General features: G+C 46.0%; 1 protein-coding gene across 3 annotated transcripts in view; it reads right to left on the reverse strand.

The window, feature by feature from the left end:
• Positions 1-16,158, reverse strand: part of tanc1b (tetratricopeptide repeat, ankyrin repeat and coiled-coil containing 1b) — a 114,958-nt gene that overhangs the window by 16,257 nt on the left and 82,543 nt on the right. For all 3 annotated transcript variants that reach the window (XM_028990696.1, XM_028990694.1, XM_028990695.1), the window contains exons 11-15: positions 9,492-9,723; positions 7,806-7,972; positions 4,793-5,400; positions 1,757-1,865; positions 1,152-1,274 (exon numbers count right to left, since the gene is read on the reverse strand). In XM_028990696.1, the coding sequence (XP_028846529.1) occupies positions 1,152-1,274; positions 1,757-1,865; positions 4,793-5,400; positions 7,806-7,972; positions 9,492-9,723 (1,239 nt within the window). The remainder of the gene's footprint in view (positions 1-1,151; positions 1,275-1,756; positions 1,866-4,792; positions 5,401-7,805; positions 7,973-9,491; positions 9,724-16,158) is intronic.

A 16,158-nucleotide genomic window follows, 5' to 3' on the forward strand; every position in this document is an offset into this window, starting at 1 on the left:
TACTGGTGTATGTATGGTATGTTGAGTGGATGTGCGGGTTTTGTGTCCCAATTATGATAGAATAAGACAAGATAATATTGATCCCACAGCGAGAAAACGTGCTTGTGTATATTGCGTTATGCAAATTTTATTGTATCATGTGTATTATATATTGTGTAGGGTGTATTCCATAGTGATGGTTGTACTGCACTCTCTCAGCATTTCAATGTATGTCTGCCTGCAACATTTTCACTCCTGTACTTTGAGCGCAATAGAGAAAAATCTAAACTGCTAAGCATGAATAACAAGTTGAAAAACTACAATAAAACAGAACAGAAAAAGCAGCATGCAGCATAGCATTTTTAAGACCACATTGAATTAAATTTAAGACCAACGTCACACCTGTACAGGCACATGGAGGAAATAATCTAAAAATCAATTGATCAAATTGAATCATAAAAATAACTTAATTGAACACTATGCTCTGAAGTCTGCAGTCTTCAAAGATCTCTCAACAAAGCACCAGACAGCTCTGCTGCAATCAACACTGTGTAAACACTATCAAGATCATATAGCACCTTTCTCATGCTCAAAACCAGGGTCGCCAGGATGCTCGACCCTAATGAACATCCTTTAACCAAAATGCATAAAAACATTTATGCCCAGGTCTTTACCACAACGTCCTATAAACACCAAAATTGCTCAGGAACAAGACAAGCCTTCCATGTGTGAAAAATCTTTTTCTATCTTAGAAGGTGTGGCTGTGAAGATGCTTTAAGTTGACCTCTTATTTTCACCTCTGAAGGGGCGGAGTGTTTTACTTCCTTGTTCTATATGGCTCAAACTTCCTGCTTGAAGGCAATATGTGATAAAAATTAAAACGCACCGCAAGGGATTCTTGAAGTAAAACCTTAAAAAAAATATGGCCCAGCACCAAAATGCATTCAGGCCCACACCGGCCCTGCCGAGATGTGACTCCTTCACCAAGAGCTAGTTTATAATAGATTTTTTTAATTCTCGGAAAATGGTCAAGCAGCGGGAATAACAGCAGGAATGGGGATAAAATGGTTACTGAACGAAATTTAAGACCTGAATTTACAATTCAACAACTTTTCAATTCCATAAAAAAAAAAAAAAAAAAAAATTCGAGGTTTTAAGTGGTAGTAGTGTACCTTGACGTTGGGCGTGTACAGGTTCCTGAGGGAGGCCAGGGCAGCAGAGAGGCTGTCGGTGCTGCAGCTGACCCAGAGAGCCTGAAGAACGCTGGAGGACACGCCCGTCTTCTTACTCTGGCCCTGAGAGCACACACACACACACACACACACACACACGCACACGCATAGGTCAACTTCCTGACAAGCTGTCCAAATGTCTTTAATGGTCTCTTCACCTGATCAGACACAATGTACATTTACATTTCTTACTCTTTTACACCCTGGGCGTATCAGATGAAGCTAAAAAGCCTCAAGGCTACAGTCGAGGAGAGAATTAATAGCCAGACCCAAAATGTTTTATTGGCACATCTGTGCATTGTTAATATTACGCTGCAGGGACATACTTCAGGCTACGACGAACAAGTGTTGGGCTTTGGGAGACGTGCATGCGTGAAAACGAACACAATCTCTGGCTGCACTAACTAACGCACGGGCTGCGTTACATAAACCAGCGGTGGAGGTGAGACACATGGAACTTTAATAAACCAGCAAATGAAGCAATTCATATTCTAGTGTTGGAAGGAGGCCATCCAGACTATCCAGAAACCAGGTCACACGTTCACCTTAAAAATATGTGCTTTTAGGATGTGGTGCCCCAGCTCCATGGTCTGCTGGCGATTGAGCTTCCCTTCTTGTCTCGAGAGCATGAAGGCCATAAGCGCATGCCCGCTCCTGCAAGAAACAGAGAAACCGGCACGGGTGAGAAACGGGTATAGAAAAAAACATAAAATTTGCCTTTGACCTACTCAAATCCACAACCCTTCGCATTCAGGCACGAACCTCTCATAAGTACGATGGTGTTTTAGGGCCACTGTAAACGGGCCTGACCCGGTCAGAGCACACAGTCGTCAGTACACGGTTGTTGTCTGCACCACGTCGCCGCGTAATTGTGCACTCCGGGGATGTTCATTATCCCAAATTATTCAAAGGATCAGCAGTTTTGCTTTTTTTGTCCTCCACCATGACGCTTCAGCCCACCCACTACTTTCAAATATGCATACGAGGAAAGAAAAGCTCTCCAGTCGTGTCCAAGCTGATTTAAGGCAGGGGTTCGCTAAAAACGTGCACATGATTTACTTTACTTTACTTTATTGTGCAGATGCTTTTATCCAAAGCGACTTACAGGAGGAAGGCACCAGCAAATCTCGTTCGATTTCTATAGATTTTGAGTTTACAAAAACCAAGAGCCCTGATAAGGCCGAACTTGTCATGAAAAGAACATGCTGGGGAATTGTTAAGTGCCAGACGAAGAAAAGAAAAGAAAAAGAAAAAAGATTTTGTGCAGAGTTCTATGCACGTGCGTGTGTAAGTCCAAAATGATTGGATTGGCTGTCCCCACTGTGAATGCTGGTGGAATCCGAACGTGCCGTGACTTGAGGCGAGACGATTCAGAGAGCCAGAGAGCCACCGGAGGTGTGAGTCAGGAGCGGCCCGATCCGATCCGGGAGCGCCGGGCATCCTCGCTGACCGGTAATGTGCAGAGCATCACAATTAGAAAGCCAAGTCTGCACGAGCCGGACGCTGGTGGAACTTCAAGAGCGAATCCAGCCAGGCTTAAGTGGTACAGATTATTTCCGATGGCTGCATGCAAATTTAAGTCCCACGCAACTTTGTTTCCCCCTGCGTCCTCCATTCCAGTGGACGTCGGCTAATCCACGTGTGATAAATGAGTAGATGTTGCTGAAAGCCCGGAAATGTGCTTTTATAACAAACTGCTAATATTGGACGAAGCTACTTGGTGGAGCATTTCATTAAAATTCCACATCCCAAAGATGTGGTGCTTCCAACTTAATTAAGAGAATAATTAAAAGGCTGCTGAAGCCAACAGATGGCTCTGGCATTGATCTGTGAATCCGGTTTAAATGCTGGACGGGAAATAAAAAGCAGCAGGCTCAGAGGACGGAAGTTAAAGTCTCCCACAGAACCCATGTCTGGAGGATGGACCGAAAAGTTGCTGCAGTGGAACAGAAGCACAACACAAAATACTGCGAATGCATGCCAGACCAGAATCGTGTTAAATGGGCTTTAACGCAGCATTGCGTTTTTTTTTTTTTAACCTTAAGGAGGGACGTAGTCTGTGCTGGCTGGAATGTTGGAGCATGCACAGAGCGCCTAGACCTCCATGGAGGAGGAGCTTGACGTTTGGTCCAAACCAGTCGGTGAGTTTGTAACATGTTCCTCTTGGATCGGTTTCCTTTCACCCGGGGGGAAAATCCAAGCGGACCAAAATATGTTGATTTAAATTGCGTGAGAAATTTCCCTCTGCTTATTGGTTAGTCGTGTTGCCGCGGGAATAATAAAAGTAAATGCCGTCTGTTGTGGACTACTGTGCGCATGTAGTCATCAGCCCGACTGCACCTCCTCACAACTCCAAGTTTGTCAAGGATGTCGAGTGTACCGACGAAGTAACGACATTGAAATTTATAGCGTTTGGTCCTGTTTTGGTTCGACACACGTTCTCACCAAGGCAGACCACACCAGGGTTAGATATTTGATTCGGATCTCTTTTTACGTCTGAAATTAGTCTTGATTCATTGTGAGTATTTTGTGAGTATTTATTTTAATCCCAATTCATTCTTGAGACCGACGTGTTCCGTGATGCATATTTAAGACTATGGCAGCTTTTTTAAGTTTGGGAAAATGGAAAAAAAACTATGATAGAAGAACAGCATTTTACACAGATCAGCATTTCACAGGGAGATATGAGATGCCAGCAACTGGCTGGACGAACACTGACAGTCCAACATTCGCTTTCCCACGTCCAGTGGGCAGTGGAAGCGGACGCGAAATCAGAAGGTTGGCGGTTCGAATCCCGATCCACCAAGGAGCACTGAGGAATGACAATCGCTTCACTTTCACATGTCCATTATCCCCATGGAGTGGAAGACTGAGTGCACAGCTGAGCAGAGATAGTACTTGTCAACCTTCGTTTGAGGACTTGGCTTGGCTCGGTGAGTGTTGCTGCGGGTCTGCGGCACAGACACTGAAGGATTCTGTGTTTTCTGTAGAAAATAATAGCCATTATGTAGGAATAAAAAAAAAAAAAAAAACATCTCCAACGGACCTAATTCCACACGTGGAGCCATCGTAAAGGGAGATTGTCTTCGTTCACATCTTGCCTGTCAATGCAGATCATCCTCCCCACTTAACGGTCAAGTCCAAAGTATTCAAACAAAGTTTAAAATGAAGTTTTAATGCATTATATGAATAATATGAATAACATAGTAAGTGTCCCAAGAGAGCCAGTGCTGTTCTTTTGACACGTCTTGCCATCACATTTACATTTACAGTCGCTCTTATCCAGAGCGAATTACAATCAGTATTTACAGGGACAGTCCCCAACTGGAGACACTCAGGGTTAAGTGTCTGGCTCAGGGACACAATGGTAGTGAGTGGGATTCGAACCTGGGTCTTCTGGTTCATAGGCAGGTATGTTACCCACTAGGCTACTACCACCCCATAGCAGCCGTATAAAGTTCCTAGCGATGGATGCAGCTATAATCTGACTGTTAATAACAGAATTAGAATAGAATAAATAATTGCATATAAGACCTGCAACTTTCCATTCATAACTATTTTCAAGCTGATGAGGAACTCACCTGGGGTCGCAGAGGAAGTCCGAACTCTCCCCGTCGGCCCTCCACACCAGCCACTCCCGGAAAGACGGGTGGCAGAACATGCGCGTCTGGTCCCGCCGCTTGATGAGGAAGCAGGACAGGCCGTCGATTCGCTGCTGGAAGTCGTCCCAGGGCAGCTCGCCGCGGACGCTGCCCGCGTTGGCGGCCTGGAACAGCTGCTCGTCCGTCAGCGGGTGCAGCGATGCCAGCGCCACGTTGAGGATGGGCAGCGAGCGCTCGAAGGCCGAGTTGCTCATGAACTTCATGTTGCACTGCAGCTGGTAGAGCTCGGCCAGCGAGACCGGCACCACCTTGTAGCTGGCGCTCTTGATGACCAAGTGACCCTTCTCGAACAGGTCCAGGGTCAGCTTCAGGTACAGGTAGGAGCCCAGGCTCCGAGAGATGAGGTGGCTGCTCACTTTGCCCACGATGAGCGGGTCGGCTTTTCCGTTGAGGGAGATGTTGTTCATGATTTCCTTGCTGTTGTTGATGCGGTACTGGATGTAGGCGTTCAGGTCGGTGCCGATTTCCTTGTTTTCAGGGTATTCATCCAAGGAGATCGCTGCGAAGGGCAGAAGACTGGTGATCTCCTGTTAATGACATGAAAATAAGACTGAAAATGAGCCCATGAACAACCACGCACCTATAATACTGTCACATGCTAAACAATAGCAGGCCTAGGTTCACTGTATATAAAAACGGATATTTTCAGTGACTGACCATGGCTTTTTTTATTATTTTTTGCATTTCTGCATTATTAATATATATTCATCAAGATTTATGTAGTTTGCATTAAGAGATGGAATACTGTCATATGTACACATGCTGTGTTGATGTAATATGTGTATATATGTGTATGTTCATTTTACCTGTATTCATTACACATAAAGTATGCTTATGTTTGTTTTATGTTGATAATTAGGCCTGATTGCTCATTATCACCTGGTATCTCAAATTATTACAATGTAATAAATGAAAAAAATAAATGATGAAAGCAAATGAAAATATATTCAGTTTTATATGATAAAAATGATATGAATTCTTTATTGAAAATATTCACACTCCGGGTTGCCAGTCTTCCAGCTGGAACTCATTTCACACCGTGCAGAAGATATAGTCTGTACACCTGTTGTCCCCAGGTTGGAGCAAGAAACCAGCGGCGACAGCGGAACCCCGGGGGATCAGTGCCGGGTCAGGGGTCACCGCTGAGCCTGAAGCTCGCTCTCTCGCTCCCACAACCTCATGCTGATATCAACCCACCTTAATCCTGCCCGGCCCACCTTAATCACCCAGTCCGAGGGAACATGGCAGCCGAGAGGTAACCCACTGGTCTAAATCACGTCGGCCTAACAGCGCCTTCAGCACATAACAACACTCGGCAGAGAGCAGACACAGGAAGTAGCGATTAGTCAGCGTTGTGCTGTGGCGAGTCGGAGAATCACCTCGACAGCCTTCTACGCTCTCGCGGCCCGCGCTTATGAAAAGCGTCCATATACGGGCGTCAGATGCGCAAGCAATTTGCAGCCTGCGTGAGCCAGTGTGTTTCTCTCACCCCCCCCCCGTATGCCAAAGACACTCACACAGATTGAAGTCACCGGCAGTCATTTTCATTCATCTGAAGCCTCCCCAACGGGAACAGAACAGACAGAATTCTTAGTTTCAATCCCAGAACATAAAGCAGAGGAGATAAACGGAATAAAGGTCGCCCTGACGGACAGGACAGGTTTTTGGTGTACTGTGGCAGTAAAGTATTGTCTGGGACATCCTGAAATATGGGTGATTTTGATTCGTCCCATCGGGGGCAGCTCCAGTCCCTTATTCCAACCACAACCTCCACGGCCAATACTAGACTACAGTAAGCATGGTAAAACATGGGCCACATCCTGAGAGATTACTTTATACAGATCTATTATTATGGCCCGGCGATATGAAGCACTGATGACAAACAAACTACAGATCCCATAATGCAATGCTTCAGTCGCCTTGCCGAATGTAGTAGTTTCCACTTGGGACGTTGGTTGGTATCGGCGATACTGATACCTCATACAAACACTGAATGTGTTTGGAAAATCTAAATAAACCATGCATGTCTTGCGGCACCTGCAAGAAAGTGTCCCGCATTTGGGGTTGAGAATGTTGGCAACCCTACACCAAAGGGTGGCAGTACCCTAGTGGGTAACACACTCGCCTATGAACCAGAAGACCCAGGTTCAAACCCCACTTACTACCATTGTGAGCAAGACACTTAACCCTGAGTGTCTCCAGGGGGGGACTGTCCCTGTAACTACTGATTGTAAGTTGCCCTGGATAAGGGCGTCTGGTAAATGCTGTAAATGTAAATGTAAGACCCACGGGGAGTTGTAATGACCAGTCAGTCATCCTCTGCGTCAGCGCACGGCCCAGAATGCGGTGGCGGTTCTTGGCCGCGCGGCGCCTGTCAAGGCTTCATCAGTGTGAGCGCTACCGCTACTTCTGACTTTTGGTCCCGGGGTCAGTGGCACCGCTCCTCCGTTTATTATTTCCGATCAGCGCTTTGCTGCAGACGGGTCCAGGTGCTGAAACTCGGCCTCCCCGAGGAAGCATCTGCTTGGATTTAATAAAGTCACCGGGACACTTCTGTCATGCACAGTGTGTGGTTAATGACCGGGAACAAGGGAGCCATGATGCGTCACACACGCTGCTGAGACGGTGCAAACAAAATCCCAGTCAAGGTACTTTTTGCATCTACCCTCAAAAAGCAATGGTGACAAATGTAAAACCAAAATGTCTAGAATTAAATTTTTTATATGTGTTTATATGTGTTACTGAAATGACCCATTTCGATAAAAATTGATAGGCATAAATATAAAATACAAATATTAGGGTACACAGTATTTAATGATGAGAATTAAACATTTGAATATGTGAATAGGGGTGGGATAATAAATCCATGCGGCAATATATATGGCTGAATCGTAGTCACATGTCTTGCCGTACATTGTGATTATGACCACACCTGTAGGTTGACGCGCACAGTGACGATGAGCTTCAGCCACGGAGGGAACTTGGAGACGATCTTGGTGATGAAGGAGGCGATGGTGTCCCCATAGTCCGGCTTGTGGAACTCCGCCTCGTTCAGGCCGTCCACCAGGATGACAAAGTCGCCCACCGCGATCTTCCGCTCTGCAACACAGAGCAAACTCGTCAAGCATACCAAAGAAACATATAAATATAATATAAATATTACAATAAATCCCATAATATAATATAATATAATATAATATAATATAATATAATGTGACACAGATCGCACGCTTGGACACAGGGCATGAAATACATGATCTCTGGCATGGACATCTTGGGACGACGTCCAACACTGCATACTGCAGGAACCAAGAGCTCAACATTTCAACATTGTTCCGCATCGTTCCGATACGATACAGTCTTTAAAAAATTAATTACAGGGAAATTTACAGCTCTGAGCTCTGAGTCCAGGAGTCTTATTTTGTTTTCAAAGAGACTTAAAAAGAGATCAAGAGATAATTTTTTCCACCCTCTCCTAATACATACTTAATTCTAATCTAACTTCAAGGAGTGCATGTGATGAGTCGTTGAAGCACACACACACACACACACACACACACACACACAGACAAACAAAACCGGGGATCATGGGACTGAGCATCTCCACGGGGACAGTGCTGGTAACCAAAAAGAAGCGATTTCGCCTGGAATCGATTCGCATCAATACTTCATGTTTGTGCCGGCATTGTGCTGCACTGCCCACTCAAGCTGAGGCTGATGAAACGGAGCATTTGTGTCCCTTTTCTACAACATGGCTTCCACCACATTAACTCAGTGTAGTTATACTCTTACTGTCTTTCCATAGGGCAAAAGCTGAGGAACGTACATGGTAGGGTAGAAAAATCGATATAAATGTGTGAGGATTAGAACTGGTGCAGGTTTATTTTTTTAACAGAGATACGCGTTAATCTGTGTGTATTCCTAGCGGGTAACACACTCGCCTATGAACAAGAAGACCCAGGTTCAAACCCCACTTACTACCATTGTGTCCCTGAGCAAGACACTTAAACCTGAGTGTCTCCAGGGGGGGACTGTCCCTGTAACTAATGATTGTAACACGCTCTGGATCAGGGCGTCTGATAAATGCTGTAAATGTAAATGAATGGGACAGACAGAGACACAACAGAAAAAGCACCCTGCAATGTGCCACAATCTATGATGTGCAAAACGTGGACACAGTGGAGAGGGAGGCCGGACTGTTAACTAAGCCAGGAAGCATTTTCAGTCATGCTGCTTAGAAAATCGTGACAAAACCGCATTGTGAACTTAAAATGGTGAATCATTTTGAATCGCAGTTTGAGGGCATTTTTACACCCCTACCATCCTGATAAGAGAATAAGATTACAGGGACCGTCCCCCTGGAGACACTCAGGGTTGAGTGTATTGCTCAGGGACACAATGGTAGTAAGTGGGGTTTGAACCTGGGTCTTCTGGTTCACAGGCGAGTGTGTTACCCACTAGGCTACTAGTTACCCACTACCACCCCACTTTACAATGAGTACCGTCATGCCTATGACATACACACATACACAGGAACATTCAGTCAATTCCAAGTTAATTCCAAAAACTAACAGAGGCGAACCCGGAATGGGTGTGCGATTCGGGTACGGGGACTCACCCTTGTGCAGGCTGAGCAGCGGCTCCAGGATGCCCCGGCGGAAGGCGGCGGCGGGGTCCTGCACGCAGGAGCGCAGGCTGAGCATGCTCTGCAGGTGCGGTTCCCGCAGCAGCAGCTCTCGGTAGGCGGTGAGCTGCTGCGCTCGGCACAACAAGGCGGCGACGCTGTGCACGAACTCCGGGACCAGGCAGGTGTAGGTGTTGTCGGCCTGGCAGTAGTGATACGCCACCACCTGCACGCACAGGGAAAGAGGACACGTGAAATACGGAAGTGCGCTGCTATCCGCTGCCACATCGTCGCTGAATCCCGGCCGTTTCATCTACAGCTTCCCTCAATCCATCCATCCACCCGACTATCTAAACAATAAAAAGTGTGAAGTTATTGTCATGGTGATACACAGCAGCACAGCACACGGTGCACACAGTGAAATTTGTCCTCTGCATTTAACCATCACCCTTGGTGAGCAGTGGGCAGCCATGACAGGCGCCCGGGGAGCAGCGTGTGGGGATGGCGCTTTTGCTCAGTGGCACCTTGGCGGATCGGGATTCGAACCGGCAACCTTCTGATTACGGGGCCGCTTCCTTTACCGCTAGGCCACCACTGCCCCAAAAATCAAACCCGGGCCACGGCGGTGAAAACGGCAAATCCTAAACCACTAGACCACCAGGTACCTGGGGCAGTGGTGGCCTAGCGGTTAAGGAAGCGTCCCTGTAATCAGAAGGTTGCCGGTTCGAATCCCGATCCGCCAAGGTGCCACTGAGGTGCCACTGAGCAAAGCACCGTCCCCACACACTGCTCCCCGGGCGCTTGTCATGGCTGCCCACTGCTCACTCAGGGTGATGGGTTTAATGCAGAGGACACATTTCACTGTGTGCACTGTGTGCTGTGCTGCTGTGTATCACATGTGACAATCACTTCACTTTTTTTTTTTTATTATTATTACCTTTTACACTTGGATGTGTTACACCACCAACAAAATCTCCAGATTTAGCTTCAGCAGTGTTCCAAATGAAATGTCTTTCAAGCAGCATCTGGTCATGCCACCCACAGAGGAGTTCTCTCATCCACTCAAAATGCCAGGATGGAATAAATATATCTGCGTCCATCCGTCCACTACTAGCAGAATATCGGAAGCTCTTGCATGGCATTTCTTGTCTCTAGTAGGGGTAGAAAAAAACGAAAACACTGCGATACTAGATTTTGCGACACATTGTGGTTATCCTGGCACCCAGTATGTCCGCATCGGTGTCCGGTTGAAAAAATGCGTACATAGTATATTGTTTTGGCACTGTTATTTATGGCTAAATTTCTTCCTCGGCGTATTCTTCCTCACGCTCGTAAAGCATCCGACTGTCCTGCAACAAATAAAGTATCTCGGAATCGTGCGTTTATCATTGTGATGTCAAGTTTATGCCGGGCCCCGCTGTCTACTGCCTTTTAATCTTGCGCTGCCTCCATCTGGTTGGTTGACGAATGACCGCCATTTCGAGCGAAGGCCGTCGCGTTGCCGCGTTCACCGCTAAACTAACAGCGGGAGCAGCGCGGCCTCGTTTACATCCGTGAGGTCGGCGACGGGGGCTTTCACCTTTTAACCCTCCGAAGGTCGCGCCGGCCATGGCGACACAGCACCCAACGCTGCTTGTCCTCGTCTCCCGCCCTCGGTTCCCCCTTCTCTCTGCAGGCAGCCGTGACGAGCGGGCTGAACGGGCTAAAAGCGGGCGGTTGAACTCGAGTGGGAGGCATGGCCCGCTCGGCCTGTGTGAAGGAGAGAGAGAGAGACAGGGACGCCCGGGGGACCCGTGACTCTCTCTGTCCTAATTACACGCTCGGACCTGGAGGAGCAGGGAGGGTGACACACTTCCAGCAGGTGACCGGGAGCGGCGCACCGGCCACATCATCCGCTGCGCAACGTCCCCACGGCATAACTACAACATTTCCAGAGAGGCAATGTGGAGGACATGGAGGTACGAATGCAAAACAGACCGCCATTCCCAAACCGAATGGGTCCACTTACAAAACAGTGAAAAAAAATGGCCAGACCTAGAACTTACATGGACTCCTGTGATTAGTTGCTCAATTATTATTATCAAATGATGATTAATATGATTAATAGTATCAAAATGATGTTCAAAATTACAAGCAGAAGCTAAGCAGTAATAATAAAAGTAGCATGTTAGCTTTCACATTGTGATTTTAATTGGAATATTGGGTTTATTTTATCACTGGTGATTATAATATTTATTATGCAGCATTTGTTACCTCAGTAGGGTGATGTTGCACAACTACACAGTGATCCTAAACCTTCCCTTATGAAGGTCATATACATGAAAAGTGAAAGCGAAGTGATTGTCATTGTGAAATTTTGCGGCACAGCACACGGTGACACAACAAAATGTGTCCTCTGCTTTTAACCATCACCCTTGGCGAGCAGTGGGCAGCCATGACAGGCGCCCAGGGAGCAGTGTGTGGGGACGGTGCTTTGATGGGACTGGGATTTGAACCTGCACCCTGCAACCTTCCGATTATTCCGATTTGCAGACTGTCAGGATCCGGTCCGAAATGGGGGTTACTCCGGTCCGGGTCAGGATCAGGATCCGGACCGGAGTTTCATTGTTGTCCTGTGAAATGTTCCCTAATCGTTTTCACCTGTGTTAATTGTATAAAGCTGCCCTGTTCTTTTCTGTCCGCTGTCAGGTCTTTAAAGTTATGTTCCGTGTTCACCAGTGTCTACATCTCGGATGTCTCCCCTGTCTTGTGCTTCACAAATTAAACCCCTGTTCCGTGATGTCAGGTGAAAGCGTCCTCCATTCCTCGTCACTCCTCGTCACTCCTCGTCCTCCTCTCCGTTCACCCGCCGCGTCATGCCCGCATGGACGTGACAGCAGACAAGGTTAATAGCAAAGGGTTCTTCTACTCTGGATAGTTCTAGATAAGGTCCTCCAAGCTCACTGGACCTGTGATTATGAAGCTTATCTATGAATCCGAGTTTCAAATTGCCCATAATTAAAACCACAGTGTTTCTGGAGAGCTGCCACTTCTCAAATATCTAAAAACAAAGACACCTGTATTAGAAACTGTTTTAGATTATTATTATTATTATAGGGATCTGTGTCCCGGGTCATTCGGCAGGATCTGCTGCAGATCTGCCACTGTTGTGAACAAGTCAGGCCACCAGGACGCGTTGTGCTGTAAACATCTGGCCATTGTCAGGTATGAATGCAGATTTGGAGGCAGGAGGCTGTTAATTAGGACCGTGAAGAATCTCAGCGGTGGTATGGGAGGACGTCTGCTTCGCGAAACTGCAGTTCCGTTCGTAACACAGACGGACGAGTCCCTCACCAGAGAAGCCGCGACCATCTGGTGACTGACACTACAGCGGGAGGACATGCATGAGCCACGACATTTCCAATGGCCTCCGAGTGCCACCGAGCGTGTCAGGAGCTGCAGACGATGACGAGGACCAGGACGAATTTGACAGAAGTGGCGGTGGTGCCACACACCACGCTCACAGCTGTTAGAAGAGCTCCATCGCATAATATTCCACCTATCACAGGCGTTTCGTTCCCATGGTGACCAGATGTCATTATGTACATGATGGCATAACATTATCTACTACCAATTTACTGAGACTTGAATGTGACTTAAAAAATGTCATGCCATGGGATGAGTGAAAAACGAATTCTCCACATTAACTGTACAAGGCGTGTGGCTCCATTACGTTTCTGAAGAAGCTTTCGTCCTTCTATCCTTTGCATTAAACCCATCACAGTCACAACAACGGTGGTGCCTATTCCTGCCATTTGGTTACATTACATTTACATTGTTGTTTATCAGACGGCCTTATCCAGAGCGACTTGCAATCAGTTGATACAGGGACAGTCCCCCCCTGGAGACACTCAGGGTTAAGTGTCTTGTTCAGGGACACAATGGTAGTAAGCGGGACCTGGGTCTTCTGGTTCAGAGGCGAGTGTGTTACCCACTAGGCTACTACCACCCCAGGTAGGAAGGAAGGAAGTAGGTAGGAAGAACAGGGTGTTGTCCATCATAGGGCATAGGTTTCCCCATAGGGTTGAAGGCGAGAATGACAGTAGTGGTAAGTAGTGACGGGATATCTTCGTCAATTAACCTTTATGACGTGATGGAAATGAAATTAGATGCAATGTAATTGATGGTCATGTGACAAAATGTATCATTTAATATTGTTGATGAATAAAAGCGAGACTTAGTGTGGTTTACAAAATAAATGCTACACTAAAATGTCTCTTCATTTTCATTGCAACTGAGACTTGATGTTATTTCCTCTTGTTTAATCACATTATTATTATGCAGATTTTCTGTTTCTGTTTGTGACAAATTCAAAATTAGTGAGGCCACCTTTATTATGTCAATGTCTGCACAAATTTTGGAGGGATGGCTTTCATACCCTTTCTCTCATACTGGATATTAACTTGGAACCAGATCTCCTGATTGCCCAAATTGGCATTGCTGGAGTGGCAACACAGTTAATCGTGGGCAGTGGTGGCCTAGCGGTTAAGGAAGCGGCCCAGTTCGAATCCCAATCCGCCAAGGTGCCACTGAGGTGCCACTGAGCAAAGCACCGTCCCCACACACTGCTCCCCGGGCGCCTGTCATGGCTGCCCACTGCTCACTAAGGTTAAATGCAGAGGGCACATTTCACTGTGTGCACCATGTGCTGTGCTGCTGTGTATCACAATGACAATCACTTCACTTTTTTTTTTTTTTTTTTTCTTTTAAGTGCTGATAAATGCAATGTTGTTGCCTTCTACTCACTTCTCGCTCGCCGTGCTAGATTATGTAGGTGGAGGAGTGCTGCCCCGCCCACCCATACGGAATGGTTATCGGACATTATGTCCTGTTTAAAAAAAAGGTTCCTCCAAGTAGGGGGTCATTTCCTAAACATGATCAACTATACTTGACATTAACCTATCAGTATTCATATGGTTATTACGTGATGTGACCTATTGGCAAATTATTGGCAGTGAGTGGGTGGGTGGGGTGGTTTTATGTTCTTTTTTGTTTGTTTCTATTATGGCATCATTACAACAGTTTTTTGTGGATTTATTTTCTTAGTTTAAATGGCAGATTTTCTGTTCTTTGGTCATGCCATGTCAACTTCCATTGAATAAAAGTTTTTATGTAAAAGAAACAAAATGAGGGCAAAAGCAAAAAATATTTTTCATCAGTCCTTCTGCTGGCAGGTGTTTGCCTACAGAAAAAAACATGGTCTAGTTAAAGGTGCAAAGGTGTAGAAAAGCTTCCCATTGGGAAATGCAGCTCATCTGAGGTTCATGAATTTTTTACAGAGCCTGGACAGCACGATCCACTGCCCAGGCCTGGGGCGTCACCAGGACCGAGACACATTTTCTATCTCCTTCCGTCTATACACCACAGGTGTCCAGAACAAAATCCAGGCTCCGTTTCTTCTCTTATTGATCAGTGCCGGGCGTACGGGTAGACATGACTCAAGAGATTCAACATGATGAGATTTAACGCGCACTTCTCATCCCACCGGCAACAGGACGCCTGAAGGCCAACAAACTCCCCACACAGAGTTATTAAGTGCAGACCAGGGAACCTTCGTGCGTAAAACGAACAGGAGGTGATTCGTTAAAGAACCGTTAGTGAGGAGACCTGCCGGAATGGAACAATTAGAGAGCGAAAGGCATGAGCAGTAAACAAACACTGCAAACCTCAGCAGGGAAGCCGAGCCAGTGGGAACTAATGACTGAAGACAAGCGCTTCCATCCTCAGCATGGAAAATAACTGCAGTTAAGGACGCACAGCGAGGAAGCCATTCATACTTTGCACGCCGTTCCACTTCTCGTCGCACAGGCTACTGATCCATTGAAGGAAGTCACAAGATAAGTGTCTCGGTAAGGAGCCGGGACACAGGAGCCACCAGGACATCTTCTGTCCTCCTTCTTCACAGATTCAGACTCTTCTTACGAAATATGTTCTCTCATTTGGTGCCTCAAAATCTCGAGTTGGTTGGAGATATTGCCTGTAATACTGTCACAATATATTTATAAATGGATATATAAAAAAATATATCTTTATACCTGATATAAAATCACTGCATATTTTGTAGGGATAGAGGAAAAACAATATATCATTCAATTATTTTAACATTAATGCTGAAATTTGGTTGATTTTCGCTGCACAGTTTGCTACCAACACAGACTGAAACGTTGACAGCAGGGGGTTTAAAAAAAAAAACCTCATTAAAGTTCACCTTTTGGGTGTCAGGAATAATTACACACCAACAAAAGATGTTTGCTTGCTGGTACACAGATAACCAGCAAGCATCTGTTTCTGTCCACAAGACATACAGTAGAGACCAAAAGTTTGGACACACCTTCTCATTCGATGTGTTATCTTTATTTTCATGACCATTTACGTTGGTAGATTCTCACTGAAGGCATCAAAACTATGAATGAACACATGTGGAGTTATGTACTTAACAAAAAGTGGAGACCTGGCCTCCACAGTCACCGGCCTCTTGAAGCTCATCGAGAGAATGCCAAGAGTGTGCAAAGCAGTAATCAGAGCAAAGAAACTAGAATATAAAACATGTTTTCACTTATTTCACCTTTTTTTTGTTAAGTAGGTAACTCCACATGTGTTCATTCATAGTTTTGATGCCTTC

The sequence above is a fragment of the Denticeps clupeoides genome, chromosome 9, assembly GCF_900700375.1.
Source record: "Denticeps clupeoides chromosome 9, fDenClu1.1, whole genome shotgun sequence".
NCBI lineage: Eukaryota > Metazoa > Chordata > Actinopteri > Clupeiformes > Denticipitidae > Denticeps > Denticeps clupeoides.